General features: G+C 39.4%; 1 protein-coding gene across 2 annotated transcripts in view; it reads right to left on the minus strand.

The window, feature by feature from the left end:
- SYNE1 (spectrin repeat containing nuclear envelope protein 1) overlaps positions 1–18,572 on the minus strand; it is a 311,588-nt gene that overhangs the window by 286,727 nt on the left and 6,289 nt on the right. For both annotated transcript variants that reach the window (XM_074580424.1, XM_074580426.1), the window contains exon 2: positions 15,207–15,472. In XM_074580424.1, the coding sequence (XP_074436525.1) occupies positions 15,207–15,270 (64 nt within the window). In that variant the 5' untranslated portion in view covers positions 15,271–15,472. The remainder of the gene's footprint in view (positions 1–15,206; positions 15,473–18,572) is intronic.

The following is an 18,572-nucleotide window of genomic DNA, read 5'->3' on the forward strand; positions in this document are numbered from 1 at the left end:
TTTATTGTGTATGTACACATACATAGATTTAGATATGAATTTGTCAGATCAAATCTCTGACTTTACACAGCTTAAGATTTTAATTCCAGACTGAAGATCTAAAAGTGGCCACCAGGAACACAAGACTTGCTGAAAGATGTGTGCAGAAGCACAGTATTCCTATTAATAAACATCAGTACAAAAATTAAGATGCATGTATCATACTGCATATCATATTCAAACTTCAATATTCAAGCTGTCCCAAAACCTGATTAGCAGCGGGTTAGCAAGAGAAGGGGTCTTTTCCTGATTCCCATCCATACAAACTCCTGCCAACAAGCAGGAGTTCATGCAGCCCCTAAGACACTGAACTCCACGGAATGAAGTTACACTTTCAAACACTTCCCCCTCCAGCATGGTTTTATTATATCTGGCCTCCACTAAGTCCGTGTTGAGAGATGTTGCCTTTGAAGACAGCAGCTTCTCCTATTTCTGTAAATTTACTATGTTAGGTAATCTTCACTTACAAAATGCAAACGGATTATCAAAAGAGGTAAGAGGAACTTGTTCATTTGGACAGCTTCCTCCTTTCTATGTCCTTACATGTTCCCTTTTTTATTTTCCCAGCACAGTATTGTGTGCTCTTTGTCCAGAGGACACAGCATGTGCCCAACCTGCAACTACCTTTGGGCATAAGAAAAAACAGTGAAATGCACCACGCACTTCTGAGTTGAGAGTTTGAGGTCTGTCCCTTCATAGGCATCCAGCCTTTCACATCTGTGCACACACACACGCACGTTTACTTCAGTGTAAAGTTAATCAGCCTGATATTACCTGCCAAATGGGGAAGAGATTCCTTGTGCCCTTTTCCACTCCATTTCTCACTTTTACGTGCTCACAAAAGACACACTGTCACTCAGGACTGAATTCTGAAATTATGTAGATGATCAGGACAAGGTGATCACAGATTCTCCTGGCTTCACAATTATGAATTATTTCAGGTTAGGTCACAGTCTCATCTGGTTCATCTTGTGCTAGCTTCTCCAAAAAGTCTGTCTCAGCCTTCACCAAATTACCTAGCTTCTCCCTCAAGGACAACACATCAGCTGCAAGCCCTGCACGTTTTCTGTACAACAGTAAGAGGCTTACATTAGTATATCAACTATATTTTCATTCTTTAGTTGAGTCTCAGTTGCTGGAAAAAGTTTAGATGTATACATTCTCTTAATTTGATGCTAAGATGGGAGGAAAGAGGGAAACTAGAGAAATTCGATTATTAGAATATACATTATATCACTAGCCAAAAACTTAATCTTTATTGGTGAACAGCAAAGCTCAGTCAGTTGTCACTGTGGTTACAGAGACCTTAGTGAACTTAAAAGTCTTAAGCTTGGTATTCATTTGCCATAGTGATTTTTTCTCTTTAGCAATGGGTTTATCTCAGTCCCATTCTGAAGGTTTGGTGGTTGTTTTATTTTTTTTTTGTTTTGGTTTGCTTTTTGCCTGTGTGGGAAAGGAGACAATTTTCCCTCCAAATAAAGCACAGCTTTAAAAGGGTAAATCTGCCAAAGCAGCTTATGTCCAGCATTGCTGGCAATCAGCCACGAATTCTGTCCAGTCACTGAGGAAAAAAGATTTCTGGAGAACAGATGATCAGCATCCTGTAGCACTGGTTTGACAGAGAATGAAAGAGGTCATGTAAACGCGGCATATGGCTTTCCATGAGAAGCTATTGAGTTGTATCCTTAGATCTCAGCATCTCAGGTTAAATGGTTCTATGCCAGAACAGAAATCTAGATGACAATGCCTAAAAATAAATCTGAACCAAGAACCATTGCACCTTTTTAATTATATGCAAATATCAGCTATGAACAAGCTTGTAATTCTTTTTGCTTCTGGTTCTGCAGAAAAAAGGTAAAAACAGTTGAAATTTAGATAATGCTAAAATAACTTGCTCTTATCCAAGTCATTTGTTAGTAAAAGATGTAATTAAATTGACAGTTTTGAAAGCGTAAAGACACCCAAGCACTAAATTTTACTAAAAGAGGCCAGAGAAAACCAGAACGTAACAATTGACCAGACTGAAACTAGTCTAATTAGATGGAATCAGGGCTTCAAATTATCGGGAAACTGAAGTAATGACCTAGAAAACAAGGCCCCTTTATCAGGAAGAGAGAAGAAATGGAGGTACTTCTTTATAACAGACTAATGAACAGCTCTTGCTGTATAATTCAGAACTTGTCGCCAGAGCAAGTGCAAGAGAATGCTGCAGGATCAGGGAAGCATGACCCAGCACCGCCCATCACCCAGTAATTAGCAAACAGTCAAATCCTGACAGGGAGCCGCAAGTAACGATGGTATAGACATTCTGATTGTACTCACAACTAAAATTAATAATTCAGATGAAAGACTTCTCCTTTTTGAGCATACAGGTTTTGAAACAGAATACTGAGACCATAGTCAGAAATCTAGCTTTGATTTCTCGCTGAGGTGGGTCCTCAGAGGAATGCAGATACGCCTTTTGCTAGAAGATATTGTACAGTGCCTCCATAATAAACTACCAGAATGAAAACAAACTTCAGGGCAAACATGCTCTTAGATGTTGGTTGAGACTGAGACAGTTCACAACCAATAACACAATTAAAACTCTTGCCATGGTAATTTTTATGTTTAGAGATGTAAAGCAGCTTCTCTCTCCATTTTTGTTTTTCAAGACAATGTTATTGCTGTTCTCGATAGCCAATCTCCTTTCCTCACTAATTTTTTTTCTGAACAGTTCTACCTATCAGAAGGCTATATGAGTTCCTTTTGCTTTCACTTTTTCTTTCTATGCATATTCCTATGCGTTTGTTTGTTCTGTTTCCTTGAAAACATTATTCACAGCTTTTTACCCAACTTCTAACAAGTTTATCTTGCTCGTAGATGCAAAGAAAGCATTAAAAGACTTCTTTTTTTTTTTGTTTCTTTTTGTGAAATGGGCTTTTTCTCTTTAAGGCCATTTAATTGTCCACTGAGCTCTGATTTCTGTGCTTTGCGCTTTCTCCTTTAGCAACAAGAAGTAGCTAAATGTCCAGAATTTTGATCAATCGACTCCAGTCTTCTTCCCTACAAAGAAAGTTCAATGCACATTTTCATGTAAATCTGTTTATCTCTTTCTTTTGCATTACCTGTGACATTACCATAATTCAGCTTGATACTTATAAACTTCATCACAACTTGAGCTCCTTAACTGCCGACGCTAATGTTATGTTAATTAACCATGTCACTGAAGTCTACCAGAGAAATGGCACAGATTTCAGATGTGGTCTCATTCACAGTATAAATCGCCTGGCAGTTTGCATTTCAGTCAGAGAACAATCATTGTATTGTCATGCCTGTTGTTATAAATAGCCACATATTTGCGACTATGAGGTTTGCCATTTTAACTATGCCAAGAATAAATCATTTTTAAAAAAAAAAAAAAAGCACTGCAGCCTATACAATTTCCAAAATGTTTGGAAGAAAATATACTTGAAGAAAACTTGAAGAAAATATACTGTTAAAACTTACAGTGTGACTCTTCAAAACATGCTGCTGAATGTGTAACTTGTAATTTTTAAGCCAAATTTCAAGCTACTTCCTGTTCCCGATGACACAGTTCCCACTATTTGTGGCCTTCAATAGGAACAACCAGCTACTAATAGTAAACAGAAATAGCTATTAGTAGCTACTGGTAGGTACATGTGCACCTGATATCTATTGGTAGATAAATGTGCACCTGATTCGTAGTTCCAAGCTGGAACTTAACCAACTCAGTAGAGTTTTATGAACTGATATATTCTTCCTGACTGCAGTAAAGATCACGTTGCATCCTACACTTTCATAGTGGTGGGTGAGAATGAGACCTTGCTCTGTTTTAATTCCCATCTGGAAAGTGATATTAACTATCCTTACCACCCTCACAGGTCAAAATGTGCTACTTCATTACATATTTGCATATCTCTTTCAAGATTAAAAAAAAAAAAAAAAGAAAAAAGAAAAAACGTTGACTACTTAAGAATCAGCACAATGACATACCATTATCTGATCTCATTCATAAATTTATGTAATTTCCTATTCAAACCTGAAGACTTCAAACTGATAAATATAAATACGAAGTGTAATTTTTTTTGTGCAGACACAAGTTTCCCCAGGGAACACAGGATCTGAATGTGCCCAAGATCTCAAACACAAACACACAGAGACACTGAGCATGAAATATTAGTCTCTTAGAAACTAGATGTAAACACAACAATTAACAGTTCATGATTCCTTTTATTTATTCAAATCACTTCTGGCAGTTGGTCACACCTCCAGTTTTCTTAGTAACCAGACAAATGAAAAGGCAGGCTCAGGATTATGAAAGAAGTGTTATGCAACAAAGCTGTGTACAAGCTCACCAAAGTGTCCAAACAAAAGGCGATTCTGGAAAGCAAAACCAAAAAAGCAAATTATACAACTCTCCCCTTCCCCGATACAATGCAATGGAGCAGCAGCAGATTTTCTGCTCCTGAGATGGTCAGTCACTCAGAAAAACAACCAAAATGAACTTCTGTCTCTTTTGGAAACAGAAAGCAGAAGCTTCACAGTAAGATTCAGAGCTTTGTATTCAAAAAAGTTTAATTTGAATGAAAAAGCAGCAATCCAACCTTTCACTACGGCTATTGGTTTTTGGTAGGATGGGTATGTATTTTAGAAATGTGAACAAGATTGTCACACGGTTACACTTTTATATAATAGACATGACACTAAAGAACAAAATTAGTAGTTCCAGGATGGCCCACTGACTTCAGCTGATAAATAAGTATTTAGGTTTAGAAACATTAACTATCTTGAGGGTACTAAATACATTTGCAAATAATAAATTTCTAATCCCTGAATGCTAATACTATTGTAGATTTTTAATCCACTTTATTTGTATATTTATGGATCAGATCATAAAGTACTTAAGTCTTTGAAGCTGAAGAAAGGCATCAAGAGAGGTATAAAAAAAATGTTCATCGTGCCGTTTTATGGCAGTATCTATCTCTAGGTGACGAAATGCCTTTACAGATTTTATTCTTCCTGCATTGCACAACTTCAGTAATGCAAAGAAGCCAGAAATCCAGGTTAATTAGCCTTATGTCCTGTCTAATCAGTCTCAAATCAGGCTATGATTATCCATGTTTTATTACTGCAACTCACATCTGCTAACAAAGCTTTACGCCCAGAAGACCTCTGCAAACACAATAGTTTGATCACGTTTGCTTTTTCACTGATTTGTAGTTGATCAGTGGATGGTCTCACCTGTCCACAAACTTGACTTTTGGCTTCCTTAAGCGTCACCTCTCCCACCATGGCCTGAGCTTCTGTGACAACACACTCCACTAGGGGAAAAAATACCAGCTGGGCTGCAAATCTCAGCGAAGGGTCCATTCCCGAACATTTCTCTCCTTATTTGGATGGGAGCACAAGCTTTGTGACTCCCATGAAGAGGTATTTCTCGTCCTCCTCACTGTAACAAGGCACATAGCTTCACCCATGTGTGAACAGAATTGCAGCATCCAGGCTGCACAACAGCACTCAAGTACGTAGCCAATCCGATTAACAACAGAGAATGATTGGGCTGGTACAGTGACTGGCTTAGTACCTCGTAGCTATTGTAACGGGTGATGCTGATTCTCTGTTCTCTCCTGAAAAAACACATTGTGTTTCCAAACTACCCAGTGGAGCTAAACAGGTGGTGTTATTCATCACTGTTGTTGTTAACAGGCGTCAAGTAAGAGAGAAAATTCATCTGTATCTGCAACTACTGAGCAAGCGTCAGTTTGCACTCTCAGTTCTGACTCAGTACCGGGAATGGCTGCGCCACTTGAACCTGGAAAAGCCTAAGGACGTCTTGGCAAATGAGACAATAAAATAGAAACCCTGGCCAAAACAAATAGAATGAGGAGATGGGCCTTTACACAAGTTCAACTGTAATAATGATTTACTTTAATTTACTTGGGAGAATGAAAGCACAGTCCAAAACTGAATTTACCACAAATAACTGTAACTTCTTATCAGCCGTCAAGTATGAAGACTACAGTCTCCATTCCTAAGCGAGCTGTTTTTCTTTTTTTCATCTATTAGGCACTGTAAGCAAGTAAATATTTTGCTTTGCTACACTGTCTTGGCCTCACATCTTCTTGAATACTGTGATCTTGTATGTAAGGTGGTTTCTTTTTTTTCCCTCCAAAACCGGAAAGCTAAGAGTAATACTCTTCACCTACTATTGCTGTTGTAATTCATTCCCTTCACCTTAGGGAAAGAAGATTTTTCCTTTGTTTTAATGAGCTTAAGACAAAGCCTTTTACAGAACAGCTGCTGCATTCACAAGGTCTGGAAGCGAGCGGCTTTCTCGCAATAGCGCCTTGAGTAAAGATGTACAGAAAGTCCACATTGACATAAGGTCCTTGGCACTGTACGGTGAAGAAGCTGTACCTCTCCAGGTACACCACTGAGACTCCAAGCAAGCTGGCAGAGGCATGACAGCCCATGCAGTTATGACAAGCTACACCAGCTGCCCTGTATGAGTAACGTATAGCAAGCACAGGAACGGTATACCACATTTGTACAGGCCTTTGGCATCTCTGTAAGGGGAGGATGAATTTTCCCAGGGGATTAAACTGGCATAGCTAAAACAATACTCGGCGATTTGGGTAAATCAAATTGTAACTCTCATTCCACAGCAACAGCCATGTAGATACAGGCTGTTATTAAGTGTTCCAGGTATGTCTCACACCAGGGTGAATACAATGACAGTCTTTAGCTTGGAGATTCACAGGTTTTCCAGGTTTGTATCACCAACCTAGCAGTGTTATAAAAAGATTACATACATTCTCCATAGACACTTAAACCAACGTGCATCTGGGAGGGCATAATCCTCTTCAAAGTACTAAATACTATGTAACAAATACTGAAATGTAATTATATAAAATCTGTTGAAATGATAGTAAAAGAAGTTTCACAAATTATGTGTCTTAGGACGTTAAAGTTTACCTTCGTTGCAATGAAATGCCAAACGATATTTCACAGTGCTAGATGTTAACAAGGGTGACTCCTCACCAGTGGAGATGGAGAGACAGATGAAGCGGAGAGAGAGGGGACAGCAGGTTGGGGTGTGGGGTCTTGGCCTCCAGGCAAGCTGTGCTAGGGCTGGGCTGGAGCCCAAGAGGAACTGTCCTCACCATGTGGTAACCCAGCATTACTCCTTCTTCCACGCTTACCTGGAGTTTACTCATCCTGAAACATGGGGATGCTATTCCACTAGTTCCCTAACAGTTCTGATATTGAATTAAAACAATCACTGAGAACCCAAAATAAACCAGGATCTCTTTCAATGGTCAGGACGGAGGCTAACTTTTACAATTAGCCCTAGTTCCTTTGCACACCTTCTGAAAAGAACATTACATGTGGACCAGCCCCAAATTAAAGTCTACTAACAAATGAGAAAGAAAAAGCATACACCCCCAAAAACAAGCAACCGGAATTTGACTATAAACATTAGCTGTGTAATTAAGTAATCAGTTATAACTTCCTATAAAATGTAATATATTTCAAACATCTCTTCTTAGCTTCCTGTGGAGAAATAAATTCCAAAGAGCTAGGGGTTTTTTTTCAGTGGTTTTGGTGTTTGGTTTTGGGTATTTTTTTGGTTTTGTTTTTTTTCCCCTTTCTTCTTTTTTAAATAGACTATTGGATTCTTAATAGGTTGTTGACGCTTCCCTCATAAGGCTCCTTCTCATCTTAGATGAAAGACAGAACAAGTAGCCTGTTTTCTTGCACACAATAATAAACGATTCACTTGGATACACACAACTACCATCCAAAAAACTTCAGTGTGAGTCTAAAATTAGAATTCCGTGATATCTGTGATATGACTCACAAGGAGAAGCTTTGTGAGAGAAACTAGGATATTTTTAAGCAAATGAAGTCTAAAGTACAAAATAAAAACTGCATTCTAGAAATAGTCTATGGAATAAATTGCTAAGAATTGTTAGGTGTTATTTTTTAATCTGTGTGTTTTATCTACCTACAAGTATATTTTCTGAGGTATATTATCATCTTGCTAATTAAAGGTGGTGAAGTTTCTGATTTCCACAAAGGAGCAAAACAGGATTACAGGAAAACAGTAGAACTTTCTCACTGAAATATTTTGCCTTTACACTACAGAAGTCCCTACATGAGTATACAAGCATGGCCAGCAATAGTTCCTCTACACAACTATTTTAATGCTTATTAATTAGTAACTAAGGCCAAGAGATATGCCCTTCTGCAATTTTCTGTTCCTCTAGTATTAAAAAACAGAGGTGGCATTCCAAAAGGGATGGTTATTTATGATGATGACAATTTGCTATGTTCAAATTTAATAATACCTCCAATGTACAAGATGTGTTACAGGAAGATACTACAGCACAGCTGTCAGAAGACAGAGCTTAATTTTTCAAGCCTGAAGTATACTCTAATATAAACAGGAAATTATTTAGAAGTCGCAAAACTGACAAATGACAAATGTCATAACCTGCATAGAAAAACCTGACATCATAATACCTTGAAGATATTCTCATTCCTGATACCCCCAACCCAACACTATTACTAAAATAACCGTCTGTCTAGCGGCCTGTCAGAACAGAGGGGGTGCTCTCAGAAATACTCATCACTGTAATATTTTCCTTCTCAAAATCCTTCCCTTCACCAACCCCTCAAAATTGACACGTAATTGTTCCTATTTAGACTTCTTGAAATATCACCCCTTTCACACCAGTAACAAATATGGCAGATTTCAGTCTTAACTGAAAATAGGTTTTGAGCCTCAGATAGGGACTTAACCAACATCAAACAGCTGCGGTGTGGATGCCTACGTATGAACATGTCAAACTAGAATGAGCAGAGTGGAGCTGCTGAAGACGGGTTCATATAAAACACAATTTGCCTGACATATTTTGGATATCCACTATATTTCAGAAGCACCACTTTTAACCACTGCCTATAAAGCGAACCAAGGAGAATTTTCCTCTTGCATTTTGCCTCTTGCATTTTGTCTAATGAATCCCATCCTCGGTGTTTTAATGTAGCACATGAGAAGAACTGCAGTTTTTGAACTGTGTTCCTCCAGAACCGAATGAAAGCAGTCTCAGTGTGAGACACCACCATTTCAACCATTTTCTGCCCTAAATATATACTTTATCCCAGATGAAAACAGAAAAAAATACGCTGATTTTTCTTAAGTAGCAACTCAAGTGCAAATATATGTTTGTCATTTATATCACCTGTGTGATCTTTAGTGCTTTGTATCCTGGTTGACCAACAACCAAGTGGAAAGAGGAGCGCAGGTTAATTTACCAACCCTTAGAGCTGTGCTGTGATCATCAAAATTGCAAACAAGGAAAAGAAGTAAATACAAATATGTTGATTTGGGGAGAAAAAGCAGTAGAAAATTATAAACAATGAGATAGCAACATTGACTTAAAAAAAAATACTTAAAGTTTATTTTAATTCACTAACTTGGAATTTGTTAACAAAGGAAAAACTCTAAAAATCAAACAATAGGACCATGTTGCACTAAACAAATGCCGCACTGCACAGACTGACCTAGGACTGTGTTCTCATGGAGGAGGACACAAAATAAAAGCTAACTGCAGCAAAAAAAAAAAAAAAAAAAAATCAGCATCATATGGTTCTGGTCACAGAGATACTCATTGCTCTGTATATGACAGAGCATTCTAATACAACATGATACCTAGAATTCAGTGCATACTTTAGTCATTTGTGCTACTAGTTGAATGTTTTGTTATCCTTTCCCTTGTGGTTCTGCAACACCTACAGGCAGTTCAGAACTTGTCTCTGCCAGCAATGCATCAGATTATTACTATCAGATACCTGGGTCAGAAGAGACCTGAAGTGGATTCTTGCAGGACTTGTTTCCATACGCATAAACCAGAATTAAATACTTCTAGCAATGGTGATTTCACAGCTAACCTCAGCAGCTTTCCTTATCCAATGTTAACTAATATTTAACCTGAATGCCCCTGGCTGCAGCCTAACCTTTTCACATGTTTTTGTTGTAGTAAATGAAAACACTTGATCTCTTTTCTCTTTCTTTTTTACTCTTTAATGATTTCCTTTCCAGCTATGATGTTTTTTCCATCTGTCTTAACATTCACACATAAATCTTATATTTCAATATTTTGTTCTGAAGTAATATTAACTTAAATTTTCTCATACTGAAAAAATATTAATACTTAAATCCTACTTAAATTCCTCCTTTTAAGTAACACGGGCTATGATGCTATTCAGATTCCCAAGTCATCATTTAGATCTATTTGGCCTTCAGGTTATATAGTCTACAGAGTCAATAGAGTCAAAAGAGTCTATTTTCCCTTAATGCACTGCCAATATGTAATGAATTGCCTAAGTTACAAGACTTGCTCACCAGAGAGACTAATAACTTACACTGGCATCTCTTGTAACACAAGAATCTTCCAAATCCAACCAAGGTGCAGGAATCAAGCTGGGACATTTCAGAGAGTGAAAGGTTGCAGTGAAAAGGCAGCAGCAGCAGGACTACATGGAACCAGTATACACCAGCAAACCTGGACAGAAGGAAACCTTAACCGGAGCAGTATTGGTGATGTGGGGGGTAAAACTCAACTGCACAAGGTGTGCATCATGCCCCTCCTGACCAACCACACCTTTTCAATCTCGCTCACATTTACAAATATGAGGTTGCAGTTTAATTTCACGGATGATAAAACGGTAAATGGCACTGAAAGAGGAGATCCTGCCATTTGCCTTTTTGCCAGGAGCTCACCTGACCTCTACAAACCATTTTCAGCTGGTTCAGGTCTAAGGTAAGAGGAAAAAGAGCACTGGTGGAAAGAAAGTTGGGAACACGCATGCAGTGAAGCAAGGTAGCTTTCAGCATCACATATCTGTTAAACCAGCTTAGCTTAATGTTAAACTGTGGCTCTTGGTACTGTTGACTTAGAAAACAAGCAAAGGAAAAGACTGGTGAAGGTACATATTAACGAAGTGCCTATCAGCTAAACAGAAAAAAATAATCTACTGTTTGATTAATAGCAACTGCTAGCACGACATGGAAAAGAAACACTAGGATGTAAAAGAAAGGAGAAGAAGAGCCAAAACTTAAGGGGAAGAAAAAAAAAAAAAAGGAAGGACAATCCAGAAAAAACCCAACCCACAGCGTTCAGTGAACAGTGTTAATATAAGGAAGGCATTAAAATTACAGGTGATACTCAGTTGTAGGTAACTTCACATAAAACAAGGACTGGAGTTTAGACTACTTTGACCTGTGCTTATTGATGCTTTTCAGGAGTGTGTGAAGATTACTAGAACTATGGCTCCTTTTCATCATAGTGGGACTTCAGGAATGACCACGTTGCTTTCCTTCCCACCATAGCTCTTCCTGCACTATGAAGTCTCTCTACAGGGAATTTACAAAAGCCCAAGATTCCCACAAGCCAAAATTAATTTAAGACCCTTACAGGAGCAGTGATGCAACCCAGAACCTAACAGAAGATCGAGTTAAAAAAAAAAAACACTTTTATACTTTCATATCATTTGAAGAGGGTTTTTTTTTTAAGACCACAAAGTGATTGTCTTGTAACAGTATGTTGCTTAAACACCTGCCTCAGGTTGCGTTAGCTCCTGTAGCAGTCACGCCACAATTTATGCCCCTGAAAGTCTGAATTGCCTGACCCAGGCGGGACAGACCTGGCAGCCTGTCAGGGTTGCACCGTTCGAGCGAGCGCCGAGGGAAGGATAAGCAGAAGTTAGTGGAAAGATGCCACATGCAGCTAAGGGTATGTGTCTAGCAAAAGAGTGAGATGGCTTCTGTGGATTTATACCTACCTTCTCAATTACGATTAACCTTTCCTCAGAGATGCTCCTCGCCCCCATTTAAAGTGGTAAGGCCACTCTTGTCTGCAACCCTTGTCTATTATACAGGTTATAAAATTCTCAGAATTAAAAAACAATAGGAAAGATTTTTGCTTCAAAAACATGTCCTTATTACTTAAAATTCAAGCGGCAAGGGATCATACTTCTTCTGGAGAGGCCTGTCTCTCTGGCTTGAGTGCAGACTGAGCGATAATGAATAGCCCTATGTCTCAATTTTTATTAGCATGGGAGGGATGATGAAGTTAGAGATGATAAATCTTATTCTCAATGCCCACCTCTCTCCTGTGCCCTGCCTGGCCCCGACTAACAGAGTAGAGCCTCCATTCTTCTGGGCAGAGAGAGCAACACTGCAACAAGTCTTTGCCTAGGCACCACAGGATAAGAGAGGTTGCGTTCACACTTGCATCCAAACCCACAGCCCAGCACGCTGCACATCTTTATGACTGTTAATCCCAAGTGGATTTCTGAGGCAGTGATATGCAGTCTTATTCTAAAACGTTAACATTTACAGAGCGTATTGCAAGTGTCACAATCACCAACAGAAGGAAGCAGCTGGAATTTTTTTTTTATTTAAAAAAAAAAAACAAAACACCACAAAGCGACACCAGAACCAACTTGGTTGCATTCTGACAGTTTTCAGGTGAGCTGATATAATTGCATTCTCTTGCAGTATGTACAGCAGAGATTTCAAAACTGTTGTCGAGAATTCCAGAGAAGAGTGGTATTTTTCTGGTGTTTCCTGCACTCTCTCACCACCAACACTTGCTGGAAACCTGTGAGGAGGGTATGAGACAATGATGTGGAGGAGGGAGCACAGCTTACTTCACCTCTCTCCCTCAATCCCGACAAATTCCCAGCACTGACACCTTGCAGCACTCTCTGACAGTGTCACGCAGGAAGAACTCTCCTGACTCAGCTCACGGCCAGGTACAAAAGCAGGTGTTGTAAAGCACAACTGCTGCTCGGCACTGAACGAGGATCCCCCAAACCACCTCCATTCCTGTTACAGCGAGAATACTGTCAATTCCACTCTCACCTTGAGCTACACACTCAGCTCCAACCGCACCGATTCTGGGCTGCCGTGCATACACGCCAAAAAAATATCTCCACGTTCCTATGTCCGTACCTGCTCCTATTTCAGTTAACTATCATTTCTGCAAGGTAGAGCAACCTTAATTCACAAGGGCTAAGGTAGTCGCACTGCAGATTGCCTGCTCATCCATAATGCAGAACTACAGACTAAAAAAAGACTTAGGCTCCAAGCACTTCAGTCTTGGCACAGGTGAAGTATTTATTGAAATAGTGCTTCTGCAGCAAAACTCAGATCCCAGCAATACCAAGCTGAAATGATTTCATCTGAGAAGCAAACAATCCAGTTATAGGTATGACTTCAAATTAACACACAATGCCAAATTTGCATTTAGTTCATGCACGTTCTTCTAAAATGTATTCACTTAAGAGGTCACTTAACTATTACTGCTTAATTTACAAAAAGAAAAAACCCACAAACATATAGCTGAGAACTATATACCAATTTCTACAAAGCAAAATGCATAAAAATGAAAAACAATTATGTAAAAATAACAAAGTGCAAATAAACAGAACAGCCATTTTGTCAGCAACAGCTTTACAAAGTTAGTACACAACAATTTGATAATCAATAGTCCACATGCTCTGTAAATAGCTCCTGTAGCATCCTCTTTACTTATGGCTTCAGGGTACCAGCCTGGATAATCTTCCCTGATCCTTTCATTTGCCTTCATAACCTTCAAGCCCCTCTGCCATTTCTCACATGCATTTCTTCATATTCCTCAGTAGGGAGCCCTTTATTACTTCATTTCTTGCTTCAAATCTCTCTTTTTTTTTTTTTTTGTATCCTTATTAAGAACCTGACTTCTTTTAAATATATAGTACACAGATATATAGATAACGTACTAAGACCCCTGCCTGTTCTGCGAGCAATGTTGCCTCACTGTACCCTTGCACTCCCTCATTCATTTGTGTATACCTGGAGTATCTTATCCTAATGTTTTAACCTAGTGTTTAAACCACAAGTTCTCTGGGCAGGGGATATTTCCTCACTCTATGTTTGTGGGTACTTTGAATGACCATTGAACAACCATTGTCCAAGAATGCAGGCTAAGAATTTAGAATATTAAAAATAGCAAGGAAAAAAGACAGTAACTGTCCAAATGTCTGCGGTACATCAAGCAGGAGTATTTTGGAGTTGAAAAAGTGCTGTAGTGAGCCTAAATGAGACAGACTCTGCATCTTTACGTATTCTCATATTAATCTACTAAGGCTACATGGAAATTATGCATGCTAGTTGTATCTAGTGGCTGGGAAACTGAGTTCAGATAACTTAAAGTGAAAAACAATAAATGGAAGGAAAAGCCATGGGATGATAAAGTTTCCATATTTAGAAGATGCAGAAATGGGCAGCATGGGTTCTGTGCATGTAAACCTTTTGTTGAAGTCAGTGGAAGGTGGTGCATAAAGAATGGAAGAGGTCAGGGATTTATGATTAAGTTTAAAAGTTAACAGGAGTGAAACCGACAGCTACGCTGACAATTTGTTTCTAGTCAATAGCATCATTTTGAACAAAAAACCTACATTCTCAATGCAAGCTTTTAGCTGCAGCATTTAGGTGTATAACTTCTTAAAAAAAAAGACAACAATAACTTTATTTAATATTTATTTTATTATAAGAACTTAAAAAAATAATGAATACTCAATGAATACTGCAAAGACATCCTGTGATATGTTATCTAAAAGGTCACCAACTTCAGCACTAATAATTCACTCATTGACGTACAAATTCTTCAATGCTTAACAATGTAATGAGGTACAGTTCTCCTTTGGAGACAGAAAGTATTGCTCAACTAATAAATAGTGGTTTATCAGCAGAACAGATCTACCTGTAGACTTCATAGCCGAGAAGAGGATATATAAAATTTCTATTCTCTTTTCTATGAGAAAACTGATGCACAATCAGGTCATGTGGGAGAAACAGAACCAAAGTCTCATAATCTTCAATTCAGTGTCCTGTCCCATGGATCCACGTTCATAATATCAGCTACTTTTAAACTATGCCAAAGGATTCATATCATCAGAGCCCTTCAGATACACTACAAATATTTTCCAGTAGATAAGTTTAGAACAGTTATTACACTTCAGAAATACTTTCCTGACTGTGTACTACAGTAAAAACCAGGAACCTCCATTTATGAACGGATGGCAGAAAGCACCAGCCCGAGTCAGCGTCTTACCTTGAAGTCGTTGCATGACATTGGCGATATCTCTAGACCTTGCCCCTAGTCGGGATGAGGCCATGATGTCTTTGCAGCAAGCCCACTTCCCCTGACAGAAGGCTCCCTCCAAGCTGCTGACCTCGACGCGATGAGGATCTCGGGTGGCTTCCCTTAGCGCGCAGCCCTCAGCCCTGGCACAGCAACGCCCGGGGCACTCAGATGCCTCTGGTCCAACGCCAGCCCTCCCAGGGCCGGGGAACAGCACTGGCGGGAAACCTCAGCGCCTGAAAAACAAAGTACCAAGGCTTAGAACAAACTTCTACCAGACTAAGAACCTTGAGTCTTAATAGCTATTTTAACACGTGAAGAGCGGTATGTTTTGTGCATACTGTACACCCCAGCCAGAGACACAATTAATGCTGAAAGCTTGCTTGGCAATCATCAACGGAATGAAGCTGCAAAAACAAATCATTAAGAACAATTGGCAATGCACCAGAAATCAATGCTTTCCTGAGGATGCTCGTGGATGTTGTTTTAGAAATAACAATAATGTTATACATATTAAAAGTAACACCATAATACTTCTTAAAGTAAATAATGCCAGGTGTAAAGGAGGAAAAATGAAACCACTCATAAAATCCCAAAGCTGCGTAACTGTCATTCTATTTCACCATGCTAGAAAGGAGCGCGTAATAGTAACTCATTGATCAGGATAATCCCTAATTCCACTGGACTATGTGATCTAATCTGAAATATTGAGATTCACATGCTTTATTATTAAATAAAATCGTATTTACATTCCCTTTTCTAGTGTACGATGTTGTTGTATTTGTGTGTCATTTAACACCAAAAGCTGTGAATTAGAACTGCCACACGAACTTAACTCTGTTGTAACTATAGTAAAATCTACATAACTATAAATCTGGCCTAAAAAAATTAATAAAAATTAGATTCTTCAGATAATGGTATCAATAATATTTTACCTTCTGAGGAAGAAGTACATGTTGTGTACGTATGCACCTGTTTCTCTGGTAAGAAAGAACTGAGCATATAGATACGAAGAATAATTGTATTCATACTACCCACACTAGGTGCATCCCAAATTCAAGATGATACGCAGTTGATCGATATCACAAATATGAGTGGGTTTATTGGCGCTGTGCACTTCCCTCTTTTCCTGGCCCCAAGGTCTGTCAGAGAATAAAGTCCTCCAACATCAGGCAGACAAGCCTTTAGGCTGCAACGGCTTTAGGTACGCTGAACTGTCCCAAAGGAGCTGTGTCAATATGTAAGGGCTGCCAGAGGAAATCACCTTTCAACATTTCCTTTTCTGACCCTTCAAATCATGCCTGACACAAGGAACTCTCTGCTTTCCCTCTTACTGCTGTTTTTATTGTATGTTTACCTTGTATTTTGGATACATAAGTGCTGCTCAGGTCAGCAGACCCAAGCTGGCTGTAAATTAGTGCAGCTGAGGGAAGTGCGCTTCTGATGGATCAGGGTGCAGAACAGATCGTAAAGTCCACCCATGCGCACAGCCGTGGCCAGACTGGTACCAATACCTGCTCCAGCCACATTACTGCTCTTTTTCCATATGTCTATGCTTTGCACAAGACACAGAATCATAGAATTGTCAGGGTTGGAAGGGACCTTAAAGATCATCTAGTTCCAACCCCCTGCCATGGGCAGGGACACCTCCCACTGGATCAGGTTGCTCAGAGCCCCATCCAGCCTGGCCTTAAAAACTTCCAGGGATGGGGCTTCCACATCCGGATGCTCTTATCCCCACTCTCTTCCCATGTGTGCCTCCTCTCTCCTTCAGGGGCCTCCTCCCTTCCCACCTTCCAGGCTTTGCCCCACACCCTTCTCAGGGTGCACAGAGACTCTCCGTATCAGTCACCATTTCCCAAACGTGGAAAGGCACCCTGGCAGCTAGGAAGCCTCGCCTTTGTGACAGCTAGGCAGGAGAAGGTGCCGCCATCACACCTCTCAGATGCAACACTGGCTGGGGCTGATGGTCCCCTGGCATTGCTGAATCACATGGAGCATCGGCAACCAGAACTCTCTTCCACAGCCAACACTAAAGGGCGCCCAACTTGGTGGATGGGGAAGAGGAGGAGGTTTTCTGTTGCTCATGCTCACACAGGTCAGCTTTGCTTCCTTTGCAATATTTAAATGAAACCTCAGGTTTTCTAATCCCATCCAAACCAGAGATATTTGCAACAAAGCAGGTGAAATCAAGCCTTGTTTCTGCGGCAGTGGCATTGGTAATGATTTGAGCAGTAAGGTAAGTGAGGTACAGCAACTTTTAATTGCCAGCTGCTAGACTAATTTTTGGGCAGAGATAAGGGGTATTAAAAATGCCTCGTCTGACTGGTTTTTGGCTAACAGCAGTAACAATATCAGAATACCAGCCCACTCGCACCGCGATAGAGCTGGTGGAAATCAGCTGTACATGAGCAGATTTAGAGGAGCCGTGGAAGATGCTGATCCAACTCCAAGTTAAAAGTGTCTGGGAAATTGTAATGAAGATATATGTTCGATCTACTCACACAGCAGGCTGAGTCACTGTGCAGCAATAAGTGGCAGACTTGCAATTAATAATTTATCTAGCTGATATTAAATTATATGCTGCATGAGAGGAATCTGCAGTTCTAAATATGGCTCCTCATTCAAAAGCTCCTTTGCAAGCAGTGGGAATTAACTCGTTGAAAGAAGATACTAATTTACTACAGGTGGGAAGGAAAGATTGTCACGTGCACAGTCACCTCCACAGGCAGAAAACCACAGTTCAGACATCAGCAAAACAGATGAAATGAAGCTTCGTGCACCCTGCTCGCCTGTCTTCAGCCAGCCTCTAAAGCTCCACAGAACAAGAAACCGACACGCACAGTCAGCTATTCAACGTAATGCAGAGGGGAATTTTTTCCTGACTTCTACAAATAGTTAAAGCCCACAACAAAAGATCACTTTTTTCCCCTACTGAAAGATTATACTTTTCAGATATTTAAACCTTATCATCTTAATTAAATATTCTCATAGCTGTTACACAAAATCATTTGCAATAAATGGAGTGATGTTTTCATTTCAGTCCCAGATGCAAAGATGTATCTTCAGATGGAAACCTTTTCAAAATACAGAGGTTTTAAGAAAAGTGTATGGCTTAAATCTCATAAGTCTTAGCCTGAAATAAACCTGCAGGACTATATGAGCTATTCCCTGCTTTAGCATTCAACAAGTGATTTTTCATTATTATTAATTATTAATTTTTTAGTCTGAACATATAGGGAATGAACACACAAGAATGAAACAGAATGGGTTTGCATATAAATGAGATAAATTTTTCATTACATTTGCCACTTATCTGGATTTAATATATAAAGT

This window comes from Larus michahellis, chromosome 3, assembly GCF_964199755.1.
Source record: "Larus michahellis chromosome 3, bLarMic1.1, whole genome shotgun sequence".
Lineage (NCBI taxonomy): Eukaryota > Metazoa > Chordata > Aves > Charadriiformes > Laridae > Larus > Larus michahellis.